At 41.8% G+C, this 26,983-nt stretch overlaps 1 protein-coding gene across 3 annotated transcripts in view; it reads right to left on the bottom strand.

Moving 5' to 3' along the window:
• OCA2 (OCA2 melanosomal transmembrane protein) overlaps window positions 1-26,983 on the bottom strand; it is a 424,742-nt gene that overhangs the window by 40,867 nt on the left and 356,892 nt on the right. For all 3 annotated transcript variants that reach the window (XM_040336315.1, XM_040336313.1, XM_040336314.1), the window contains exons 21-23: window positions 23,649-23,753; window positions 15,635-15,728; window positions 10,615-10,708 (exon numbers count right to left, since the gene is read on the bottom strand). In XM_040336315.1, the coding sequence (XP_040192249.1) occupies window positions 10,615-10,708; window positions 15,635-15,728; window positions 23,649-23,753 (293 nt within the window). The remainder of the gene's footprint in view (window positions 1-10,614; window positions 10,709-15,634; window positions 15,729-23,648; window positions 23,754-26,983) is intronic.

Genomic DNA, 26,983 nt, shown 5'->3' with positions numbered 1-26,983 from the left:
ACACGTCCCCACACACACACACACGTCCCCACACACACACACGTCCCCACACACACACACGTCCCCACACACACACACGTCCCCACACACACACACACGTCCCCACACACACACACACGTCCCCACACACACACACACATGTCCCCACACACACACACACATGTCCCCACACACACACACACACACATGTCCCCACACACACACACACACACATGTCCCCACACACACACACACACACACATGTCCCCACACACACACACACACACACATGTCCCCACACACACACACACACACACATGTCCCCACACACACACACACACACATGTCCCCACACACACACACACACATGTCCCCACACACACACACACATGTCCCCACACACACACACACACACGTCCCCACACACACACACACGTCCCCACACACACACACACGTCCCCACACACACATCCCCACACACACACACACATCCCCACACACACACACACATCCCCACACACACACATGTCCCCACACACACACACATGTCCCCACACACACACACACACATGTCCCCACACACACACACACACACATGTCCCCACACACACACACGTCCCCACACACACACACATGTCCCCACACACACACACATGTCCCCACACACACACACATGTCCCCACACACACACACACATGTCCCCACACACACACACACATGTCCCCACACACACACACATGTCCCCACACACACACACATGTCCCCACACACACACACATGTCCCCACACACACACACATGTCCCCACACACACACACGTCCCCACACACACACACATGTCCCCACACACACACACACATGTCCCCACACACTAAAAACACCTGTTCCACACACTAAAAACACCTGTTCCCCACATATGTAACAGTAAAATCATATGTCCCAATGATCATTTGCACACATATGTCCGTAATCTCCTGCGCACATCTGTACATGATCATTTGCGTACATATGTCCGTGATCACACAAACCAATTATTATACACTTAACGGGAATTTTTTTTAACAAAAACATGTAGAATACATGTTGGCTTAAATTTATGACAAAATTCGATTTTATTGGATTTCTTTTAAAATAATAAGAAAATATTGTTTGTTTTTTTCCAAATTTCTTCTCTTTTTTCACTTACATCGCAAGAAATAAAAAAAAACAGAGTCATAAATAAATAAATACCACCAAAAGAAATCTCTATTTGTGCAAATTCCATTTGGGTACAGTGTAGCATGACAGCGCAATTTTCATTGAAAGTGCGAGAGCACTGAAAGCTTAAAATTGGTCTGGAAAGGAAGGGGGCGAAAGTGCCCAGTATTGATGTGGTTAAAATCACTGAAAATCACAGAAAAAAAATCAGTTTTTAAAACTTGTTTTTGCAACGATACATGTCCCCTGGGGCAGCACCCGGGTCCCCAAACCCTTTTTAGGACAATTTCTTGCAAATTAGCCTTTAAATTTCTCACGTTCGAGTCCCATAGACTTTAACAGTGTTCGAATGTTCACGCAAACTTCCGGTCCGTTTGCATGTTGTGGATGCAAACCCGAACCAGGGGGTGTTCGGCTCATCCCTAATGGTCACATATGTGCAATTGTAAATTAGTGCCTGGTGTTAAACTTTAAAATTTTACGTGTTTTTTGCTTGCTTGTTTCTTCCTTTTGAATTAATACAGGGTAGAGGAATGTAAATCTATGTATCAGACCTATGGGTTTATCACCCCCCTCCCCCCCATTGGTATCACTCACATAATTACATGCTCCCGGCCACTCACTCTATTCATAGGCTGGAACTTTACTTGTACTGTAGGTGCAGATAACTTTGCCCAGGGCACAGTCTCAGTGCCAGGTGCTGGAATAGAGTGTTCCAATGTCCAGGCACCCTGCTACAGCTCTAATATTCCCCAAACCCCACACCAAGGGCTGGCAGGCCATATATTAAGCACGAGGGATCTAATGTAGTGATGTTTCAACATTGTTTTAATTTAACGCTATTGTTCGCTCCCTTTGATGACTGAGGTTTCCCAGGTGCTCTAAACATCAGCACAATTAACATTGCTGTTTTTAGACCAGTGAGTGCCTCCAACACATCGAAATATTATTAAATACAAAATGTGTACGTTTTAAATATTATACACAAGGATTTTAAAATGTTCATTGATTAAATGTTATTTTAGCATTGGGAATTAATATTAACCACAAACGCTCCAACAGTAAGGCCCCATACACACGGGAGGATTTATCCGCGGATACGGACGATTATGACGCGGCGACGTGCGCGACGCTGTCATATAAGGAATTCCACGCATGCGTCGAATCATTAAGACGCATGCGGGGGATCCCTTCGGACGGATGGATCCGGTGAGTCTATATAGACCAGCGGATCCATCCGTTGGGATGGATTCCAGCAGATGGATTTGTTTGGCATGTCAGCAAATATTCGATCTGCTGGAATCCATCCCAGGGGAGAAATATCCGCGGAAACAGATCCGCTGGAGTGTACACACCATAGGATCTATCCGCTGAAACCCATTTGCTGGGATTTTTCAGCGGATGGATTCTATCGTGTGTACGGGGCCTAACAGAGGCAAACACAAAAATGTTTTTCTTTAGCATAGGAAGACATGAGCTATGTCAGATTTTTATGTCTGTCCCTGTTGCTGATATTTCCCATGTTGTCAGGACAGGAAGTGGGGGACCATTCTCTAATAGAGCCCTGAATAGCAGCAAAACCCAACACAGAATTTCTATTTTTTCTCTATCCAAAATTAGAAAAAAGAAGGTATTGCTCCCTAAACAAACCATTACTATTTTAAATATAATAACTTTGCAATTTCCAGTATCTATTTTCTATTTAATCTACCAAGGTGGTGTTAAATCATACAAAAGAAAATGTAAGTGCATTATTGACAGTTTTATTTGATACTTTAGTCATTTGTTTGTTCCCAATTTGCTGCAATATTTTTACACATACTAATGGATGCTATTAAGTGTTTGTTCTGTTCTTAAGTCAACTTCTAAAAGGTTTGTGGATTCCCATGTGTAATATTTCACACATTGTATGTATAGTATGAGCTAAGCTATCTGATAAAACAACAGTGGGATATCCCATTAATTCTGGCAAGTGGGATTGCCAGGACCAAACTAAAAGCATTGCTTTGCATGCTTTATTGGTCACCATTCACAAAAAAAGGATAAATTGAACTTCCTACTGTGAACAATTTTGTTGAAAAGTATGTGTCACAAAATTTCAGCAACTGAAACAATTTGTCGCTTTTGAGATAACAGAGTGTACATTTTAAAAGGCACATATTAATACACCTTGAATTACATATACAGACACTGATGGGATTCAAATTATAACTTGCCTAGAATGGTTTCTGTGAACATTTTGTTTCCCTGAATATCAATCAAAGCTTGTGGCATATAACTAAACAAAGACATCCAGCTGATTTTGCAATTCCCTGCGTATACTACCAATGCTTCATTATGTGCCAGTTTTGGAGGAAAAGAAAAGCACATTTGAACCTCAAAAAGAATCATTGTTCATGTCATTTTATATTTTAATAAAAACGTGTTGTATTTTAGAGGTCCATAAAGCAGAGCCAGAACATTATTCACATGGTGTTCATTCTTTGAGACACCAGTAAAATAACTAATTAAAAGCTTAGTTTGCCAAGCTAAAGGTAGACATCTCTGAATAGTATCAGCTATTAGTTGTATATTCTGCCAAGTATTTTAATAATACATCTAGGACACTATTGCATTATATGATTCTGTATTAAAGCAATGGCGTGACTGAATCATTTCCTCAACAAATTATCTGGGCAAGCCGACAACAGGGTCACAAAGATATGTGCCTTTAATGATAGCTGTAATGCAGTGAAACTGATGTTCAGAAAATTTTAATCTGAGGACATGGCACTCCACCTGAAAAAGAGTGAAATGCTCACTCAGTTTGAACAAATGGAAAAATTCTTGCTTATGCGAGGGATAAAAGGGACATCAGGATCATATTCAAGTGGGAAAGCAAAGTGCCTCCATTAGCAGACAACAACAAAATGATCATTGGCTTTAATACTTTTCTGAGTTGCTGACCTTAAAACAGGTATGCAGCTTAGGAACAGCAGGGAAAAGGCAAGACCTTATCTGCATGCTTGTTCCAGGTCAGTGACTCAAAATATTAAAAAGCAAGAGGGTCAGCCTGACAACCAGACAACTAGGATTATATCAGAGGTAGTCAGCAATAGCAGCTCTCATGTTTTTTTAGAAAACAGGTTTATTTTAACTTATTTTTATTTGTAGCACTACCCCCGGAGGAGCTGCTGGTTGTTTTGGGTGGCACATTTACCTCATGGCTCCCCCGAATTCCTAGGGGTGGATGATACGTATTGCATTTGGTAGAAGTAAAGGGATGTCCGCAACATGTGCTCTTTGCTGTGCTCTTTATTACCCAGCCGGGTAAAAACAATAAACTTGTGGTGAGGAAAATAAAGTTGAAGAAGAAAGGAGAACAGCAGATTCAGGCGTGATGTTAGGGAAACAGTCCTGCTCCCAAGCATAACACTTTCTGCGCCACTTCCATGTGAGTGGGTTTAGCGTACCCGGACAGGCCTCTCTCACTGACCTGGCAGCGGGAGTATCACTTGAACATTTGTAGGATAAAGTCCCTGCCACAGACCCTCCTTGGTGAACTTGAACTTGAGGAAAAGTCTCTGCCACAAACCCTCCTTGGTGAACCTCAGAAAGACACCTCTGTCACAGGCCCTCTCTGATTTGTAGTTACGGAGATAATCCTCCTTAGATGAATTACGCCTGGATCTCCTTCAACTTCAAGTACCGACTGACAGGTGATCAATCCTTCAGTGTCCGGCTACCTTGATCCCAGGTGGTTTGTCAAGGCCCTTTTTGACAGCCAGCCTCTCAATGGCGCTCCTCAAATGGACTCCCCACCGAACAGCAATACAGCTTGGGATCTTCAAAGATGGGAACCCAGTCGCTCGCGGGGGCCCAGTCACTGTTCAAATGCTCCGGGCCAACATGGTCCCGGAACACTGCACAGCATGCACGCCCCAGCCAGGTAGGCTATAACGCCGGGTCACCGTGATGTGGTCACCCTAAAGGTGGGTGCCACACTCGAAGAATAAGACCCAGATCCAATGCCGTCTGCCTCAAATACCCTTCCCCAGCATGCACAGCGAGGCCAAACCCTCCTGATTGGCTACTGGGAACCCAAACCTTGACTCCACTTCTGCCACCTCTGCAGCACCGGGGTTGGAAGAACACCCCAGGACAACAGAATAAGCCTACAGCACAGCCAAGCTGAAACAGAGACCCTGTTTTGCACATAATTTGGATCAGAGTTTAACTACACTCTGATCTCCCTCTAAATTTAACTAGCACTGGTACTATAAAGTACCCAGGCGCTACACATTCTTTTAAAGAATAACATGCTTCTAGCCTGTTTTAGAGACATCATATGGCCTTAAAACAGATTGATGCCAAGTGTCTGGAAAGATTTTTGCATAAGAACAGACTTCTACTGGCCAGTAAGGAGAGTGGAAAAGGTGAATAGAAAGGAAATAAAATTGCTCACAGGGAGTTGTCGTTCAGTGTGGTGTACTGCAAACCAAACAGGACAGAGTGTACAAATCTGATGTACTAATCTGGAGTCAATGTTGAACAGGTGTACTCACAAATGGAAAGGAAAAATAAACTTTATCTATGGCCCAGAGTGTTCCCTGTGTTCATTCTAGGAAGCCTCCAGCCATGGCCAGTGATCAAGGTTAAGCTGAAGAGTGTCCAGACAATGGGATCAACTCAGCAGGACCTGCTATTAAGGATGAGCTTCGGGTCAAACATGAGTTTGACCCAAACTCTAGCTGTTAACAGTTTAGAAAAAGGGCAACATAGGCACAACAATTTTTTGGCCTGTTTGTTCTGTTAAGTTACACAAATTGACGTGGGTAGCTATGATTAAATTGGGGTCTAGTGAAAATAATGTACGACTGCCCACATAGGGACATCAATTTATTTGGCTTTTTTTAGCAAATAAATGACACTGCAATATTGATTTCTAGATGTTAAAATAAATGTAGGGGGTTCAAGTTGACACAAAAAAATACTACTGGACCATTTTTCCTGTGAATGACATCCTAGTGTTAATTTCTAGCTTTTAAAATAGATGTTGAGGATCCTGTGGGGGAAAGTGCAAATAAGTTAAACCTGTACACATAGACACTAATATTTTTGGGCTTTATTATGTGAATAAAAAAAGGAATTTTTATAACAGCTTACCTGTAAAATCCTTTTCTTGGAGTACACCACGGGACACAGAGCCATTCATTACATAATGGGTTAAGGGTCACCAGCAGTGATTGGACACTGGCACAACCAATTGAAGGCAGTTCCCCTCCATATAACCCCTCCCATCAGGGAAGCACCTCAGTTTTGTAGCAAGCAATAAGGTTCCCATAAGAAGGGGGGACCTATGTGTCCCGTGGTGTACTCCAAGAAAAGGATTTTACAGGTAAGCTGTTATAAAAGTCCCCTTTTCTTTATCGTACACCATGGGACACAGAGCCATTCATTACATAATGAGACCTGATCAACATAGCACAGGGTAGACCAGAACTCCTGGACTCAAGCAATCAAACAGCCTTAGCCTCCCAAGTAGCTGGGATTACAGATGTAAGCCACAGCACCAGGTACCACAGAAGGAGATCTGTCTCGCTGTTTGTCCTATTTTGTGGATTTAGCGATTAATGTGTGATTCTACTATTTTCTTAGCGTGGGTTAGTGCTGGCGGGGAGTTGGGATGAGTGGCAATACTGGCGGGGAGTTGGGATGAGTAGTAGTGCTGGTGGGGGGATGAGATCAGTGGCAGTGCTGGGGGGAGTTCTGATCAGCCAACTTTGGTGCTCTTGATCAAGGTCATCTGCTAATCTGAGAACAGTAGTGGGGACTTTTAAAGGCAACTCTAATCACAGCCTGGTAGTGTTACTCACCGTGTCTTGCAGCAGTGACACCTATGCCAAAATCAGGAGATAGGGTCTCTTCCAGCTCCTCCCACTTCACATTCCTTACTGGTCAGCTGACCTCTAGTCTCTCCCCCCACCCTTGCAGTGAACTGAAAGGGAGGCTGCAAAGAGGCAGGCTGGGAGACTACAGGGACAGCCCTGCTGGGCAGCCACAAAAAGGCTGGGAGAGCGGTGCAGGCTTCAGGAACAGCCCAGGATTCGGTGACCCCAGGCAAATTGTAATTTGACCCCCCAGGAGGTCCCGACCCCCAGGTTGAGAAGCACTGCTCTAAGTAGATCTCACAATTACAAATTTACACAAATAAATGTTGATATTTGCTACACTATGAGAGTTTTTTTGATTACCCCTTATGATGTGAATTATATTACAGATGAGAGGATCAGGGGTGTTGTAGCCAAAATCTGCTGGTGCAGGCCTGTGAGATCCACTTGTTAGAGGCTATTACTTCATCTGTGTCCCAGCTGGTAAACGAAGAGGAGAAGTACCTTGATGCAGCCCCAGGCTATTATATGCTGAATGCAATATACCTCTGTATGTGACATGTTTACTCTGATAAGCCATCTAATTGTTGGTGATGGACTTGATAAATGCCAACTGCTGATATCTACTGTAGTCTCACTGAAAAAATAAGACTACAATTTAGCTTGAAGTGGAGTTTGTCTGTACAGTTTTTTTTAAAGTCAGCAGCAACAAATACTGTAGCTGCTGACTTTTAATATAAAGGACATTTACCAGGGATCCCATGATGTTGGCACCCCTAGCCAATTTGTCAATCGGTTTCGGGTGCAGGATCCGGCTCTTTACCCCGACGCGTGATCACGGACATTCCCAGGTGCTCATGGGAAGCACAAGTTCAGGAGGAAGTCATAGTATGCCCTCCTAGAACCAGCTGACCACTCAGTAGCCATTATATGGCTAGGGCCCGATTGACAAGTGGTTAAGCATGCGATACCCTGCAGGCAGCAGAGGCCCACACTGCAGATATCTTGATGTGATGCTTAGTCAGGTGCTTGGGTACTGTCCTGATGCTAGCCAATTTCTACCAGAGAGGTCCAAACAATATTCAGGTCTTAAATTTAAACATTTATGGAACAATTTGGGCATATGGGGATGGGAAAGGGAATTTTCCTGATATAGCCCCAATTAACTTTAACAGAGTTAGGTATAAAAAAAAAAAAAAAACAAACGATCCAAAAATTGAGCCCCACCCACATGAACTCAACACTACATGCCATCACACCGAGCATGGCCTTCAGTGGCCAAAAGGAGGTGGCGTTTTTCCCACATCCAAGGTTAAACCTTCACTGGTTCTCAAAGCTATATCCATTTTCTACACCATGTTACACCCATATTTAGGGTGTAATATGGTTCCAAGTGGACCACTCCACTCCCTGTGACACCATGCAGGGGTTCTTTCCCTGCAGCTGTACTTGTATTTTGTTGAAAACTACAAGTCCCATCTTCCACCAGGACAGACTTGTAGTTCTCAAAAAAATAGTAGGACAGTAATCACTGCATTTGTAGTCCATTGACACTTCCTCCAGCTCAATAACTGGAAGTCCGTACATTGGTTTGGGCAAGGAGCTTGAGGAACAGCCTGCAGGATCATTAGAGAATGCAATGCTTTACAGGCTCATGATTAAAAAAATAAATGCACAAAAAAGGTGGCCTTTAAGGGGTCTAGTGGGGGTGGGAATTTGCTCAGGTTATTACAAGAATACTACATTAATCTAGGGAATCTGGCCCTCCTCATTGGGCAGATTGATAGCAGCTGGAGCCATTGTCTCCCACTCCTGTCAATATAATCCTATGATGAGGGAGCAGGGGCCATCAATAGATGCAGACAGGGGGCTTAGGAGCAAGCCTACATAAGTGCCCCCATAAAAAGCTTTCTATGGGGCACTCAGGGGGAGGAGCCAGGAGCACCGTGGGGACCTGAGAAAAGGATTGGAGCTGCTCTGTGCAAACCCATTGCACAGAGCAGGTAAATAGGATATGTTTGTTATTTTAATAAAAAAAAAAACACCTTGATATCACTTTAAAGGCAAAACTTTTTAGTTTTATATGGAATGGAGAGGGATAGACCTGTCAGTTATTGTTTTGCTGTATGTGTCCCTGTTAGGGACCCTCTATCAGTCATGCGTACCATTATCACTGAAAATGAAAGTAAGTAATCGTTTTTCGGGTTGTAAAAAATGATATTTTTAATGGTCTAGAAAAAACAATGTTTTTTTCAACTCGATCGTTAAAATGGCCTTGCCTACACACGATCGTGAAAAAAAAAACGCTCTAGCAAAGCGCGGTGACGTACAACAGCACTCTAAAGGGGAAGTTCCATTCAGATGGCGCCACCCTTTGGGCTGCTTTTGCCGATTTCGTGTTAGTAAATGACGATTCGCGCTTTTCAGTCTGTTACAGCATGATGAATGTGCTTACTCCATTATGAACGCTAGTTTTACCAGAACGAGCGCTCCCGTCTCATAACTTGGTTCTGAGCATGCACAGTTTTTCCACGTTGTTAAAGCCCCCACACGACCATTTTTTTTACGACGTTAAAAACGAAAACGTTGTGAAAAATTAGAGCATGTTCGAAATTTTTAATGCCCATTTTTTACATCGTGAAAAATGCTCTGGAGCCCACACACGATCGTTTTTAGTGATATAAAAAAAACGAAATTTTTTACAACCCGAAAAACGGTCGAAAAAGCAAAACCCACATTTTGTGTTGTCCCCAGAACAAAAATAGTGGGAATATCTTCCAGTGAGAACCCTTGTTGGTGGCCCTGGTCACAGGGAAGGAATACACATTCCAGGTCTGAAAAATACTTGCCCTGCAATACTTTGCAGGGCAAGTGTTTTTCTCTGTACCCCCATCATGGTACACTTTTGCTTTTTATTTCTTCTGAACCTGGCACATCAGAGACTGTGGGGGAGCCATTACAACTGCCAGGAGCTTCCTTAACATGGGCACTTGTAGACCTTTTGGTTAAAGGTCATTTTCTTCTGGTGAGTGATTTAGTGCACACAGGGGGAGTGAACTTAGCATGGTGTTTCATGGTTATATGCACATCAGCATAAAATGCATGAAGGATGGATCGATTACAAAAAGTAAAGAATGTATATTCATTGTGGACCATTACACTTTGCATTTGTGTTCATGACTACACACAGGCTAGCAGGACTGTATAAAGAAGCACTGATTGTTAACAGAGCGCTTGGGGGGCAGTATGTGATTTTGTAACCTTAGGTTTGATCTTTGAGCATCACTCTTGTATTATAAAACATAACATATGGTTTTATGGGGGGGGGTTTAGTCACACTGTACACACAGAATCTGCTTACATAGTAACCAATCAGCTTCCAGGTTATATTAACAAGCCAAAGCTTAACTGAACACGTTAGAAGCCAATTGGTTACCATGTACAGCTGCACCGGAATCTGTACATCAGTTTTAGTAAACCCCCCCCCCCCAGTTTCATTTATTAATAGACAAGCAGAGCAGTGGTTTTGTTTCGTTTTTTTTTTTCCCCCATTACAAATAAAATGCTACCTGAAAAATTCCATGAAAGAAAACCCATAGCCATGTTGTTCTGCTATTCCAGCACATACAACGTTTGCCGATGCCCCGATCAATGTTCCATTTCCTATAAATAAAAAAAAAACAAAAAAACATAAGAATACACATTAAGAGTGCTTCTGTTTTTGTATGCAGAAGGACATAAAAAAATGTTTCCCCCAGAGGTATCCATTGTTGCCAGGTTTCTTTTTCTGTCTAAGAGTCCATTAGAGATATTTTACCTTACTTCACCCAGTGTATACAAAAATGCATGATGTGGATGTCACAAGTGATGTGGAGAAAGCCTCTTGAGGGGGGAGGGGGCGAGCAGAAGTGTCAGGAATGAATGAATGAAAAACTTATATAGCGTGGCACATGTGAACTAAATCGCCTCAGGACACTCTCTACTTTGCAGATAGAGAAAGGAGCTGTGTGTTAGTGGGTGTCCTGACACTCCTGCTTGCCCCCTCAAGAGGCTTTCTCCACACCAGGGAAAAAGTTTTGCATTACTGTGTGTAGTTACAGACAGAAGAACAGGAAGTGAGGATTTCTCAGAGGAAATAAGGATATTTAAAAGCAAAATTGAAGGATGTGGTAAGTGAAGGAAGACTGCACTAAGGTAAAGGGAAAACAAAATCCTTTACAACCCCTTTAATTCTGTAAACTCTCCCTTTAGAAACCTGAAAAGATGCACATTTGCAGCTCTGTAACTCGTGCTTACCGTTGGAACTATGGAGGAATGCGGAGAGTCTTTTATGAGAGCAAGTGACTTTGATCAGATTGGACTAATTTGTACAGAACCATAAGACTTTTGCTAATTTTTACTTTAATCCTGTTTTATTTATTAGAACATAGTGCAAGTGTCTTCATATAACAGAAATAAAGAACAAAATTAAAAGACCAGTGATGAAATGGTTAATTTCACAGCCATCAAAAGGAGCAGGTGTCAATGCAAGAGCAAAACTGAAATATACTGTATTTATTGGCATATAACACTCACTTTCTTACCCTGAAAATAGAGGGTAAACTGTGCCTGAGTGTTATACGCAAGGTGGCTGTGGAAAGTTATTTTCCTGAAACTTCCCTCTTAAAGTTAGGGTGCGTATTATACCCCTGTGCATATTATACGCCGATAAATACGGTAGTCATCTCTCAAACACTATTTAGGAAATGCCTCAATAACCACATTTATGGTTGAATTAACATGCATTTTTAAAGAATGCTACAAAATTTAGCAGACTGATGGCAAATTGTGAGCTATAACATTACATGTTGAAGGTTGGAGAATCTGGATGTTGGGTTTAGCTTTATTTTAATTAGGAACTGTGTGTGTTATCTGCCTGGTTATGCTGTGTGGGAAATCTCTGTAATCACAAGATTGGCCGTTATAGAATTGCAAACTCTTTGGCAGATGAAACAATATTTTATAAGCGCTTTACATGGTTTGCCTAGAGTTTAACTTTAATGATTTATATACTATAAAATATACAGGACTGCAGTCAGCAAATAAAAAAAAAAAGACGCAAGAAAATGTGGTTCCAAAACAAAGAAAAATTATAAAAAAAAAAAAAAAAAAAAAGACTTGGTATGATATACTTATCTTTGACACTCCACATTGAGCACACAAATGTGTATGGAATATTGAATTCTGTGCATTACTGTTAAAATTATTATACAGACTTTGTCCTTTTGTTTTATAACTAGAGTACATCAAATTACCAATGACCCAGGTTTTGTATAGCCTCAAGGAAATGCACTGTACATTGAAAAAAGCCAGTGCTTCGTATATGATTGCCTTGGAAAGATAGCTCTCAAAATGTTTTGAAATGCACTGAGGATGAAATGATGCATTTATAAAAATGATGTCAGTACTGAGCAAGCATGATTCATCATGCAAAACATTTTTCTACTGTTCAAATATTCGAAAATGACACAGAATAAACTTAACATTCTAAGCCTACTCTACTGTATATATATTAAAAACAATGTTGTGCTGCCTCTAACGATATTGTCACAAAACCATATTAAACAATGCCATAGTAGGACACTTACATAGCGCAGATTGTTTTGTGCTATGCCTTTAAATCAGCGCAAAATAAAGCTTTATGCATTTCCAAAATACCAGCCTCCGACACCCCTTGTGATGAAATGCAATGGTCGGAGCCAATCACTTTTACTGGGGGCAGAAGGGAATCCCCCACCACCTTTACAGGATTCTCCCACTCCAGCAGAGAGCCCAAGACTGAAATAGGTTGTGGGGTCAAGCATACCATTAAGATGAAGGAGGAACTTTCTTTGCCCAATTGTCTCTATGGTGTATGGAACTGAGGTTTTTGTCACTTCCGCCAATGGCTTGCCATTTACAAGCAGTTACTGGCTTGTAAAGTATCTGATCAAACCAGTCTTTATTTGATCAGATGCTTTTGAGGGTAGAGAAAATATGTCTCAGTAAAGAGGACCTGTCACTACCCAAAGCTACCACATGGTTGTTGTTCATACCTTGTGATAGCAATAAAGTTGACTTAAAAAATAAATCTAGAAAATAAATTATAAAGTGTAAAAATGTAAAGTGCCTCGTCCCCCTCATGCTCACACAAAAATGCAAACTCATACGTAGGTCCTGAACATATTTATAAAGGCTAATCTCACACCACACATGTAAGATATTGCCACAAATGTCAGAGCAATAATCCTAGCACCAGACATTCTGTTCAATTCTAAACCGGTAACATGGAAAAGGCTTTTAAAGCCTCACCAATGATTATTTTTTATTTTATTTTTTAGGTACCCCAGTTTTCTGCCTTTTCATGGGCATGCGTGACTTTAACCACTTCCCGACCTCCTCGTGTACATTTACGTCAGCAGAATGGCACGGACAGGCACATCCACGTACCTGTACGTCCTCTGCTAGACGTGGGTGGGGGGTCCGATCGGGACCCCCCCCGGTACATGCGGAGGTCGGGTCCGCTCGGGGAGCGATCCTGGACGACGGCGCGGCTATTTGTTTATAGCCGCTCCGTCGCGATCGCTCCCCGGAGCTGAAGAACGGGGAGAGCCGTGTGTAAACACGGCTTCCCCGTGCTTCACTGTGGCGGCGCATCGATCGGGTGATTCCCTTTATAGGGAAGACCCGATCGATGATGTCATTCCTACAGCCACACCCCCCTACACTAGTAAACACACACTAGGTGTTACAATGTTACAGTGCCCCCTGTGTTTAACTCCCAAACTGCAACTGTCATTTTCACAATAAAGAATGCAATTTAAATGCATTTTTTGCTGTGAAAATGACAATGGCCCCAAAAATGTGTCAAAATTGTCCGAAGTGTCCGCCATAATGTCGCGGTCACGAAAAAATTGTGCTGATCGCCGCCATTAGTAGTAAAAAAAATAAAAAAAATAAAAATGCAAAAAAACGATCCCCTATTTTGTAAACGCTATAAATTTTGCGCAAACCAACCGTTAAACGATTATTGCGATTTTTTTTACCAAAAATAGGTAGAAGAATACGTATCGACCTAAACTGAGGAAAAAAAAAATTATATATGTTTTTGGGGGATATTTATTACAGCAAAAAGTAAAAAATATTGCATTTTTTTCAAAATTGTCGCTCTATTTTTGTTTATAGCGCAAAAAATAAAAACCGCAGAGGTGATCAAATACCACCAAAAGAAAGCTCTATTTGTGGGGAAAAAAGGCCAATTTTGTTTGGGAGCCACTTCGCACGACCGCGCAATTGTCTGTTAAAGCGACGCAGTCCCGAACTGTAAAAACCCCTTGGGTCTTTAGGCAGCAATATGGTCCGGGGCTTAAGTGGTTAAAGTGTGATATGTTGGGCATTTTTTTACTCTGTGTAACATAATCTTTTATATTTAACAATTGGGTTCTGTAACGTGTTGGTGTGCACCAAAATTCATGAAAGTGTATTATTTCTGAAAATTTGCATTTGATAAGCCACTGCATGCAAGTATCGTGTGACATAAAATATTGTAACCACAATAGTTTTGTCCAGGGCTTTTGCCTTCAGAAAAAAAATATAAGCTGTACAAACCAGTAAGGAGTGGTAACCTTTAGTAAAATCTGCTTGTCAAAATGTTCATAAGAGCAGTAGAAATTTGCTGCTGAATATATATGCACGAATAATTTTTTTCTCTTGTCTGTCCCTTTTATTGTGATGGGCAGCATTAAAGGGGTTGTAAAGGTTCGTTTTTTATTTTCTAAATTGGTTCCTTTAAGCTAGTGCATTGTTGGTTCACTTACCTTTTCCTTAAATTTCCCTTCTAAATGTTTTTTTTTTCTTTGTTTTCTTTGTCTGAATTTCTCACTTCCTGTTCCTCCTCAGTAAGCTGTTCAGTAAGCTGTTCTGACTGACTTTCCACCGCTCGGATGATGGTGGAAAGCTTACTGAGGAGAAACAGGAAGTGAGAAATTCAGACAAAGAAAAAAAAACATTTAGAAGGGAAATGGAAGAAAAAGGTAAGTGAACCAACAATGCACTAGCTTAAAGGATCCTATTTAGAAAATAAAAAATGAACCTTTACAACCCCTTTAATGACCAATAGAGAAGCTTGGAAGAAAAGGCAAAAGAAATATTTCATACAACCGCAGTTGCAGCATTTCTTATGAACTGCGCAATTTCAATTGCTGAGGCATGCATTTTTTAGAAGCTAATCACAAGACCCAGGCTGGCCATTACCTACCTTAGGGTCCCAAACAAAGAAAATATCACCATTATTTAGCGCCTCAAAAATATTTGCATGGATTTCACTTCTATGGCCAGTGTGTGGCTTCACCATATGGGACAGATCTCTTGCACCTTACAACTAATTTCCCAAGACAAATATTGCATTTCCACATGTTATTTTGATATATTTATGCCACTACTTTTTTAGGGTCACTATTTTTTGCATTACAAAGACAGTGGCCCTTTAAAATGTATCAATAAAGCACACCAAAGTGCCAAGTTTTACTGGGAAAGCATATTTATTAATATTTTTCAAGTTATATTTCTTACCTCCAAAACAAGCTCCAATTGCTAAAGCAAAGAGAAGTGGCTTAACTGGTAGATCAACATCTGCATCTTGGCTTAAGTTTATTAACACAGGAATCTACAAAAAAGAAAAGTAATATTAATTTGTAAAATAAAACTAGTACCACATCACATTTCTTAGGCAATGGGCGAAAGCATTACTTTCTAAAGCATTTTTTTGTAAACTCTGAATTCTCATTCTACGTGTTTGCAGTTTTCCCACCACAATGTATATTTGTTCATTCTACTCAGATGTTTATCAGCTTTGTAATCAGAACTTACATTTTCAAGCACTTTATGATGGATCACAAGATTCAAGAGATGAGCATGAATTCCACATTTAGTGAATTACTCACAGTGGGGATCTCACCTACTGAACACTTCAGCATCTTATTGTAAATGAACAATCAGTATCCCCTATTTATGAACATGGAAGAAGTCATTGCATATTACAGAATGAACAGATTTTAAGAAGCAATCATTTTTAAAAAGCCAAAACTGAATTGTAAGGCCCCGTACACACGGTCGGACCAAACCGATGAGAATGGCCCGTCGGACCGTTTTCATCAGTTCACCTCTGAAGTGGCCTGATGACCTGATATGTGTACACCCCCATCAGTCCAAAATCCGAGCGGGTCAGAATGCGGTGACGTCAAACACACGACGTGCTGAATAAAACGTTCAATGCTTCCAAGCATGCGTCGACTTGATTCTGAGCATGCACGGGTTTTGAACCAATGCTTTTCTGTACTAACCATCGGTTTGGTCCGATGGGGCAGCGGTCCATCGGTTCGGTTTTGAAGCATGTTTAGAAATTTTGGACCGAAGGAAACCAGACCGATAGCCTAAACACACGGTCGGTTTGGTCCGATGAAAATGAACTTCGGTTCATTCTCATCGGACCAAACCGACCGTGTGTACGGGGCCTTAAGCAAGTTCAGGTGTTTTTTGTTTTTTTTAAAGGAAAATGGTAGCAATACAATTTTTTGTTGAAATCATTCCTCCACAATCAGAAGCACGATTGAGCCACCTCAGTAATTCCAATGCAGATTTTTTTTTCTGAAACTGGAACTACTCATGCCTACATGGAAGGGAAAGGAAGATGGCACCATTAAAAATATCCCTTTATTAAAACTAGTTTAAAATATTTTGGATGAGCCATGTTCTCGGCTTCATGGTTTACTTTAGCAATTAGCAATAATAATGCCTCGTACACACGACCATTTTTAATGGTCTAGAAAAAATGAAGTTTTTTTCGTTGTGATTCTCGTCAAGCCTGCCTTGCCTACACACACAATTGAAAAAAAAATGCTCGAGCAAAGCGCAGTGACGTACAACGGCACTATAAAGGGGAAGTTCCATTCTGATTGCCCCACCCTGGGGCTGCCTTTGCTGATTTTGTGTTAGTAAAACTTTGCTGAAAGACGATTCGGGCTTTTCAGTCTGTTACAGCGTGACGAATGTGCCATCTCCATTACAAACACTAGTTTTATCAGAACGAGCGCTCCCGTCTTAACTTGCTTCTGAGCATGCATGTTTTTTTCACGTTGTTAAAGCTTGCACACGACCGTTTTTCACGACAAATTATTTCATGTCATGAAAAATGGTCGTGTGTACGCAGTACAAGACTCTTCCGCAAAGCCCAGCTAAAAATGGTTTGCAGCGAATTCCTAAATGCTATAGAAGAAGCTGTTTATAGTAGCATGTGAATGCTGAAAGTTCCAAGGCTGGAAAAAAGGTGAATTGCAGAGGGCTTAGTCTACTCTTATTTGATTCTTAGTGGCCATATAATGAACACAAATAATCAGAGAAAGTCCACTAGCAACAGAGATGGCAACAATGGGTACCTATCCTATGTACTGTAAAGCAATATTGTGCAGCAAACAAAACAAGTAGATGTGAAACATTTTTGTTTAATGTCCAAAAATTCACAGCATTTGTGAAAAAACAGTAGTAGTACCGATATATGAGATCTGGAAGGCAGACTGTAGTGGATCAGTTAATAAAATCAATGAAATCAGATGACATTACCTAGGCATACTGTATACACTGGATCTAAAAGGCAGTACGATCGAGGAGAAGGATAAATGGATCAAATGTAATGCTACCCAAAATAAGCAGGGCCTGTGGAGCATTGTGAACAGATTTACCCAGGAGTAGGGATGAGCTTGAACATTGGGTGTTCAACTTTTCGCGGAACAGCAAACATTATGGGGCTTTCGTGGGAAATTAGAGTGGAATGCCCATAATGCACTGCGAGATTGCAGTGCATTAGCCTCTGATGATTGGCCAAAGCATGCACCTGACCTGCATGCTTTGGCCAATCACAGCACGCACTGCTGAGTGAGCCGTAATTGGCCAAAGGCAGGGTGCCTTTGGCCAATCATTTTTTAGGGGAACCAAGTCCACGCCCCATACTATATAAGGCTGCTTTCAGAGCTGCTGCATGTAGTATTATTGGCGTGGACAGGGATGGCTTGAGCTAGATTAGGCAGGCAGGTTATTTAGTTAGTTGCACTGTATTTGAGATAGAGATATTATATATACATACACACACTGCATTTAGCGTAGACTACTGTATATATTCAGTGTATACTCTATTTTCAGGCGGTGTGTATATATATATTTATTTATACACACAAACACAAACGCCGAACATATACACCTGCACTGCATTCAGTGTAGCCTTTCAGAGGTTTCTAATACACTTCAGGCGGTGTACACAGTATATAATACAGTGCAGCCGGTGTACAGTTTCTAATACAGTGAATGCGGTGTACACAGTATCTAATACAGTGCAGTGTGCCGTGAAAAGATAAAAACCCCATCATGTCCGGAAGGCCACCAAGGAGGGGCAGATGCTCACAGGCCACTAAAAGAGGGAAAGCATGCCTCCCTGATAGAGGGAGGAATTTGGCTTGTTTTAAAGTGCCTTTGTCCCTTTTTCTAAATACGGAAAAACTTATATGCATGATATTGGCACAGGTTCATTTTAAGGAAAAATGTTAAAACTGCCTAAATATTGCTCTATTTATCTATTTAGGGTGAACCTTTTGCAAGTCATTTGTGCACAATCCTGAAAATACAAAGCAAACACACAGACCTGTCTTTTTTCATGATTTCACAATCACCTAATGCAAGAAAAACAACACCATTTGGAGCTGTAGGAACTTTTTGGTGTATCCAGCATCAAAGACCCTCACTAACACCACTAGCTCAAACTCATTTGTGCAGAATTACAAACATATACATATTTGTACGATCAATTAAACATCCCATCTGTAAGTTGTTGAAAAGCCCCCCCCCCCCCCAACATCTCTGGGATGGTATCATAGGACACGGACACCTTTTGCTACATTTAAAGCCAGGAGTTTTATAAAGCTCAAGAACATGTGAATAGGCATGAACGATTTTGAAATGATAAAAGGGGGGGGGGGACTCTGGGGAACCCCGATGAAAGGGGGGACGACTCTGGGGAACCCCAATGAAAGGGGGGGGAACGACTCTGGGGAACCCCAATGAAAGGGGGGGGGGAACGATTCTGGGGAACCCCAATGAAAGGGGGGGAACGACTCTGGGGAACCCCAATGAAAGGGGGGGGAACGACTCTGGGGAACCCCAATGAAAGGGGGGGGAACGACTCTGGGGAACCCCAATGAAAGGGGGGGACGACGACTCTGGGGAACCCCAATGAAAGGGGGGGACGACTCTGGGGAACCCCAATGAAAGGGGGGGACGACTCTGGGGAACCCCAATGAAAGGGGGGACGACGACTCTGGGAAACCCCAATGAAAGGGGGGGGAACGACTCTGGGAAACCCCAATGAAAGGGGGGGAACGACTCTGGGGAACCCCAATGAAAGGGGGGGGACGACTCTGGGGAACCCCAATGAAAGGGGGGGGACGACTCTGGGGAACCCCAATGAAAGGGGGGGGGGACGACTCTGGGGAACCCCAATGAAAGGGGGGGGGAACGACTCTGGGGAACCCCAATGAAAGGGGGGACGACTCTGGGGAACGACTCTGGGGAACCCCAATGAAAGGGGGGGACGACTCTGGGGAACCCCAATGAAAGGGGGGACGACTCTGGGGAACCCCAATGAAAGGGGGGGACGACTCTGGGGAACCCCAATGAAAGGGGGGGACGACTCTGGGGAACCCCAATGAAAGGGGGGACAACGACTGGGGAACCCCAATGAAGGGGGGGACGACGACTCTGGGGAACCCCAATGAAGGGGGGGGAACGACTCTGGGGAACCCCAATGAAAGGGGGGGGAACGACTCTGGGGAACCCCAATGAAAGGGGGGGGACGACTCTGGGGAAACCCCAATGAAAGGGGGACGACGACTCTGGGGAAACCCCAATGAAAGGGGGGGGGACGACTCTGGGGAAACCCCAATGAAAGGGGGGGAACGACTCTGGGAAACCCCAATGAAATGGGGGGGAAACGACTCTGGGGAAACCCCAATGAAAGGGGGACGACGACTCTGGGGAAACCCCAATGAAAGGGGGGGGGGACGACTCTGGGGAAACCCCAATGAAAGGGGGGGGGAACGACTCTGGGAAACCCCAATGAAATGGGGGGGAAACGACTCTGGGAAACCCCAATGAAAGGGGGATCGACTCTGGGGAACCCCAATGAAATGGGGGAATGGCTCTGGGGAACCCCAATGAAAGGGGGGTACGACTCTGGGGAACCCCAATGAACGGCTTATTTGATACTTAGGGGGGAGAACCTCTGTAGGAATCAGTTATGCAAAAGGTTCTGGAGGGTTCTTGCAGACCACACACTCAGAAATAACACGCAAGAACAAGCTGCAGCAAGCAAGACTAGCCATGAATAAGCACTAGTTCAGTGCGAAACGCGTCGGCTGTTCCATTGCTGTAACCCTGTAATGTGATGTACCTGCTGTTCGTTTGAATAAAAGACAACCTTAATGGTCATTGGAGTGCAGCTATCCATTCTTCTCTTCATATCCTAAGCAAGGCTAGCAGATTACTATGATGCATTAACAAGGGTGTTTGTTCAAAGATAACTATAATTCTACTTTTTTATATGAAGATTTTTGCCTCATCTTGTGTATGCAGTTCAGTTTTAGTCATTCAATCCTCAAGAAGGATTTCCTTGTACTGGAGAGAATCCAGAGAAGGGTAACAAAAGGGGGTTGAGGACCTCAAACTGACGAACAACAACAACAATTTAAAATTATTCTCCCTGGAGAAGAGGCACCTTAACTATTTGATCGCAGGAAACAAATCTTTCAACATAAACTGATGAAGTCACGAGGTGCGTGACGTAACGCCGTAGGGAGTCGAGACCGAGGATTATCCGCACAAGCCGGAGGCCATCAGGACGTAAGGCGGTAGTTTGTACGCCGCGCCCCCGCGATATTCAAAACGCTGCCTGTATATTTTATTTATTTTTGTCTGTACAACCCCCCGTATTTGGTGCATTAAACCCTGCTGGGATTTCAACATACTACACCATTGGAGGCATTCCCTTTCTTCCCTTTTGCATCTCACATTCGGAATCATTGAACCTGGATCCTTTGGAGCATCTGAACAGCGCAAGCCAGCAATCCTGGGACAGATGAGACCTGAGACTCCGGGACTTGGAGAGACAACACTATATGCGCACATATAGCACCCTTAAGGTAAGGGCACTACAACATCTGTGTGGATATTGCACTACAATCAGAGTGAAGAACTTGAAAATTGGAATTATATATCATCATTTCCATAGACTGCTAGATCATCACTTATTTTGATTTTATTTTATATCACTTGTATTTTGCACATTTCTGTGGTTTTTGATGCATGTTGTTACGCAGAGGGTTAGATACCTACCACAGCTAGAGGCCATACCCCTTGCATCACCTTTTGGACACACTCTTTATACTCATTAGAGTTTTGTCACATATTCCGGTTTATTATATTCATTTGAATCACATGTTCATACCTTTGTTGTGATTTATCTTATATTTGGAGCGCATATCATATTCTTACTTTGCTTTCAACATAAACTGTAGGCTTCAGGAGAAAATGGTATAATTTAAGTTTGCTATAGATTACACAAAACCACACAATGACGCTAGATAAAAGGCTGTTCAAACTTAAACTGTGTAAAGGGGCCCTTTAATGTTAGGGTGTGAAAGATGCCAAACTTCCTTCTACAGTTTGTGGTATCAGTGGAGAGCGTAGATGCATTTAAAAATATTTAATGTCAACACATACACACAAAAGGTTTTTATTTAACCTTACCGACTACGTAATTATGTAAATTTGAAAAGATGGGAAATATTGAATTCTTTCCTATGCAGATAAAAACTGGATACTGCTTTAGTCACTACGAAGTACTTTTAAAGCATTTTTTTTTTTTGCTAGAAAATTACTTCAAACCCCCAAAAATATATATTTATTTTTCAGACAGCCTAAAGAATAAAGTGGCGGTCGTTGCAATACTTTATATCACACCATATTTGAGCACCCGTCTTACAAAAGCATTTTTTTGGGCAAAAGTAAAAAATTTGGATTTGAAAAATAAGATTAGTAAAGTTAGCCCGATTTTTTGTGAAAGATGTTGTTATGCTGAGTAAATTGATACCCAAATGTCATGCTTCAAAATTGCGCCTGCTCGTGGAATGGGGACATAGTTTCGCCCCTAAAGAAAAAAAATCACTGTAGGCAATGTTTAAAAAGGTTTACAGGTTACCAGTTTTGAGTTACAGTGGAGGTCTTTTGCCAGAATTATTGCTCTTGCTCTATGGCGGTGATACCTCATATGCTGGGTTTGAAAACCATTTACATATGCGGGCGCGACTTTCGTATGCATTCGCTTTGGCATGTGAAAAACAGGGTGCTTTAAAATTACATTTTTTTATATTTATTTAACTTTTTGCTTTTACACTGTTCCTTTAAAAAGTAAAAATAAAAATTTGGATCACTTCTATTTCTATTATAATAAATTAAACCTCCACTGTGATAGAAAACAAGCATGAGACAACCTCTTTATTGTGAGATCTGGGGTCAAAAAGATCTCAAATCTTACATTTACACTTAGAAGCAATAAAAGAAAATTGCCCTTTAAGGCCGTTTGGCAGAAATTACGTTTGACGTCGCTTTTGTCATCCAATGGCACAGAGTCTAGTGCGGGCCATCATTCTCTCACTTCCCCTGGCCATCAGGGGAAAGGATTGTCTCTGCCGCTACCGACTGCTCCAGTAAGCGGTGGAGATGACTGGGACGTGGCGAGGGGGGGGCACCTTTCCAGTCGTTCGATAAGTGATCTTGCGGCAAATCCGCGGTGGAGACCACTTTTATCATAAAGCGGACCGCTTTGAATAAAAATACCAGGGTTATGAAATCTATCTGCTGCCATAACAACGGTATTTAACATCAAAGTAGCAACGTATATCAACGGTGGGGGGTCCGGAAGTCGTTAATCTTACCGACTATGTAATTATGTAATTTTGGAACAATGAGAAATATTGAATTCTTTACTATGCAGATAAAACGACTGGATACTGCTTTAGTCACTATACAGTATGTAATATTTTATTTTATTTTTTTAACTTGCTTTTCATGCCATGAAGTAAAATGTTTTGTCCAAAATTAAATCATGGACAATACAAAGTGGCTTAAGCAAGAAAACATATAAATCAGTGCCCAATCTAAAATAACAGAATGTCTATTTATAATAATTACGTATATGTTAAGTAAAAAATAGGTAGGAATTAGAAGTGTACTTTATTACATTATATACAATGAAGTTACAGAAGCGGCTAGTTAGACGTTCTTGCCAAATTCATGTTTTCCGATTATGCATAATGGCCAGCAAGGGCATCTTTTCAAACCTCAGCTTGTATGTGTGGGTGTAGAATTGTAGAACTATAAGCCAGTTGCAGTATGTTGTAGTTTTTTCACTCTGCACTTGCTTGTCTCTGGACAACTACAGTAAAAGTCTTTTCTTTTTTTTTTCAATAAAAGACCCGTCACTTACCATTGCAGTGGTGAATGGGATGTTGTCAATTAAGGATGAAGCTAAAGCTGAAACCCACACTACCAATATAATGGCAATTGCAAGCCGTTCATCTTCAGGCACTCCCTAAGATTAAAGTATTTATGAACAAAATATTAGTTAAAAACGAGCCTTTAAATACAAGTACAGTATGACAAGTGAAATGGTTCACAAAATGATTAAGTCATTAAAGCTTCAGACATAAACCAGAACAATTACAAACTATTAATATAATGTAAATTTACAAACAATAATGTAGGTCAGAGTGAAACAGATTTTAATAGCAAAAATGCAAAGTGTTATCATTTTTAAAAATTAAATTCTTCCATAAACACATCTACAGAATTTTAGCCGTTCACTTGAGTAATATGATTTGACAGAGCAGTTAAATATAAATACGCTCAAGGGCTCGAAAAATTTACATGCCATAGTGGGTTTCAGTATTCTGTTACAGTTGGACAAACCACAGTTACAGGAATATATAGCATACACTCACCGGACACTTTATTATTAGATACACCTTGCTAGTACTGGGTTGGACACAATTTTGCTGTGAGAACTGACAAATCTTTGTGGCAGAGATTCAACAAGGTGTTGGAAACATTACTCATTCCTCCATATTGACATTATAGCATCCCGCAGATTTATCGGCTGCAAATCTTCTGTTCCACCACATCACAAGGGTGTTCTATTGGATTGGGATCTGGTGAATGTGGAGGCCATTGGAGTACAGTGAACTCATTGTCATGTTCAAGAAACTAGTTTGAGATGATCTGAGCTTTGCGACGTGGTGCATTAACCTGCTGGAAGCAGCCATCAGAAGATGGTCAGCAACAATACACAGGTAGGCCGTGGCATTTAAAGGATGCTCAATCGGTACCAAAGGGCCCAAAGTGTGCCAAGAAAAATATCTCCTACACCATTACACCCTCACCACCAGCCTGATCTGTTATTACAAGGCAGGATAGATTCAAGCATTGTTTACGCCAAATTCTGACCCTACCATCTGAATTTCGCAGCTGAAAGCGAGACTCATCAGACCAGGCAATATTTTTCCAATCTTCTATTGTCCAATTTTGCGGAGCCTATGCAAATTGTAGCCTCAGTTTTCTGTTCCAAGCTGACAGGAATGGCACCTGGTGTGATCTTTTGCTGCTCTAGCCCATCTGCTCAAGGTTCGATGTGTTGTGCATTCAGAGACGGTATTCTACAAGTCAATCCAGGAGAACTGGCATGTAAACGCCTGTTAATGTGTTTAAACACTCATTAACATTGGCACCTTTATCTCTTAAACCATAAATAAGTTCAATGACCAGAATAAATTATTCTGGCCAATGAAATGACTTAACGCCCAAGCTCTAAATACGATACATGCATCAAGGAGGAAAGGCATCTTGGAGGGATAGCAAAAACATCCAGTGTGCATGTGACCTTGCATACACTTCAACATAGATATAGGAGATGAATAAACAGATTTCAAGGAAAGATCCATACACTTAAGTGGTTGAATGTTAAAGCCAACTCCACCCAAGTGATATTAAGTTACAGATGTGCACTGGTTGGTTGGTCAGTCGCTGACTTCAAATAAACTTCAAGCTCTGATATTTGCCTGAAGCGGTGCCATGCTGTTACAAACTGATGACCCTTATGGATGATTTCTTCAATATTGTGGACAGAGTAGAATTCCAGGCAAGAATAATCTCCCATGGATTTGTATGCTTACGGACATCTTATATATTATCCACTTTTTTTTTTCTAACCAACCATTTAGAAAACTATCTATTCAAGCCATTAAGGACCCCTCCTTTCTTGGACCAACAATGATTGATTTGCACAGCAGGAATCTGGCTGCTCATTGCCACTTCCATGTGCCATTGTCGGTCCCAGCTCTTCCAGCCAACTCCACTCTGTCCTGCCTCCCATTCTTGAGAAGTGTGCATATCACATACTCTGGTTCAATAGTCAGCCAGCTTTGCCCCACTTAGTCCCGACTCTCATCTCCTCTTCCTAAAACATACATTCTTTTTAACGAAAAGATGTTGTATCCGGCCCAGCAGCTGCTCTGTATTTGCCAATGCATCGGGATTGCAGTCATGTGATGGGAGCAACGCTGCTTAAATAAATAACAGATTTTAAGCTTTTGGGTCATACTAGGAAGCTTAATGATTGATTAACGTTGCAGAGGCCCATTCAATGTATTAAGGCTTTTCAACAACTTTAATTTGCTTGGCAATACCTGGATGAGCAGAGTTTTCTTTAAAACATAATTACCTGAGTAAAAGATCACTTAAACTGGCCCCCAACTTTATTGTAAAACAAAATTGTCCTTTAACCACTTCCTGACGTCCGTACGACTTTATACGGCCGCAGGGTGGATCTAAATTTCCGGGAGGCAGTCTATATACGGCCAACGGCCTCCAGCCACTGGGGGCCCGCTGCATCACTGAGATGCCCATGCGCGTGCCTGGTGGCACGATGTCCGCCAGGCACCCGCGATCGACGGTTACAGAGACAAGGATGTGGATCTGTGTGTGTAAACACACAGATCCACGTCCTGTCAGGGAGAGAGGAGACCGATCTGTGTCCCTTGTACATAGGGACACAGATCGGTCACTTCCCCCAGTCAGTCCCCTTCCCCCACAGTTAGAAACACTATGCAGGGCACACATTTAACCCCTTCCTCACCCCCTTCAATGTCAGTCACATTTATACAGTAATCAGTGCATATTTATAGCACTGATCGCAGTATAAATGTGAATGGTGCCAAAAATGTGTCAAAAGTGTCCGATGTGTCCGCCATAATGTCACAACGCCGATAAAAATCGCTGCCATTACTAGTTAAAAAAATAATAATTCTGTCCCCTATTTTGTAGGCGCTATAACTTTTGCGCAAACCATTCGCTTATTGCGATTTTTTTTTTACCAAAAATATGTAGAAGAATATGTATCGGCCTAGACTGAGAATTTATTAATATTGATTTTTTCTTCAAAATTTAATTTTTTTTGTTTATAGCACAAAAAATAAAAACCACAGAGGTGATCAAATACCACCAAAAGAAAGCTCTACATGTGGGGAAAAAAAGGACGTCAATTTTGTTTGGGAGCCACGTCGCACGACTGCGCAATTGTCAGTTAAAGCGACGCAGTGCCGAAAGCTGAAATTTCACCTGGGCAGGAGGGGAGTATATGGGCCCAGTAAGCAAGTGGTTAAATTTCAAACTAGCTACCTGATTAACTTACATTTACATTATTAATCCAAATTAAGTAATCTATGATGAGTGTTCCATTATTCAATGTCAATGTTTAATGTTTTTCTT

Source organism: Rana temporaria, chromosome 2, assembly GCF_905171775.1.
Source record: "Rana temporaria chromosome 2, aRanTem1.1, whole genome shotgun sequence".
Lineage (NCBI taxonomy): Eukaryota > Metazoa > Chordata > Amphibia > Anura > Ranidae > Rana > Rana temporaria.
This window is presented reverse-complemented; position numbering and strand designations above follow the sequence as displayed.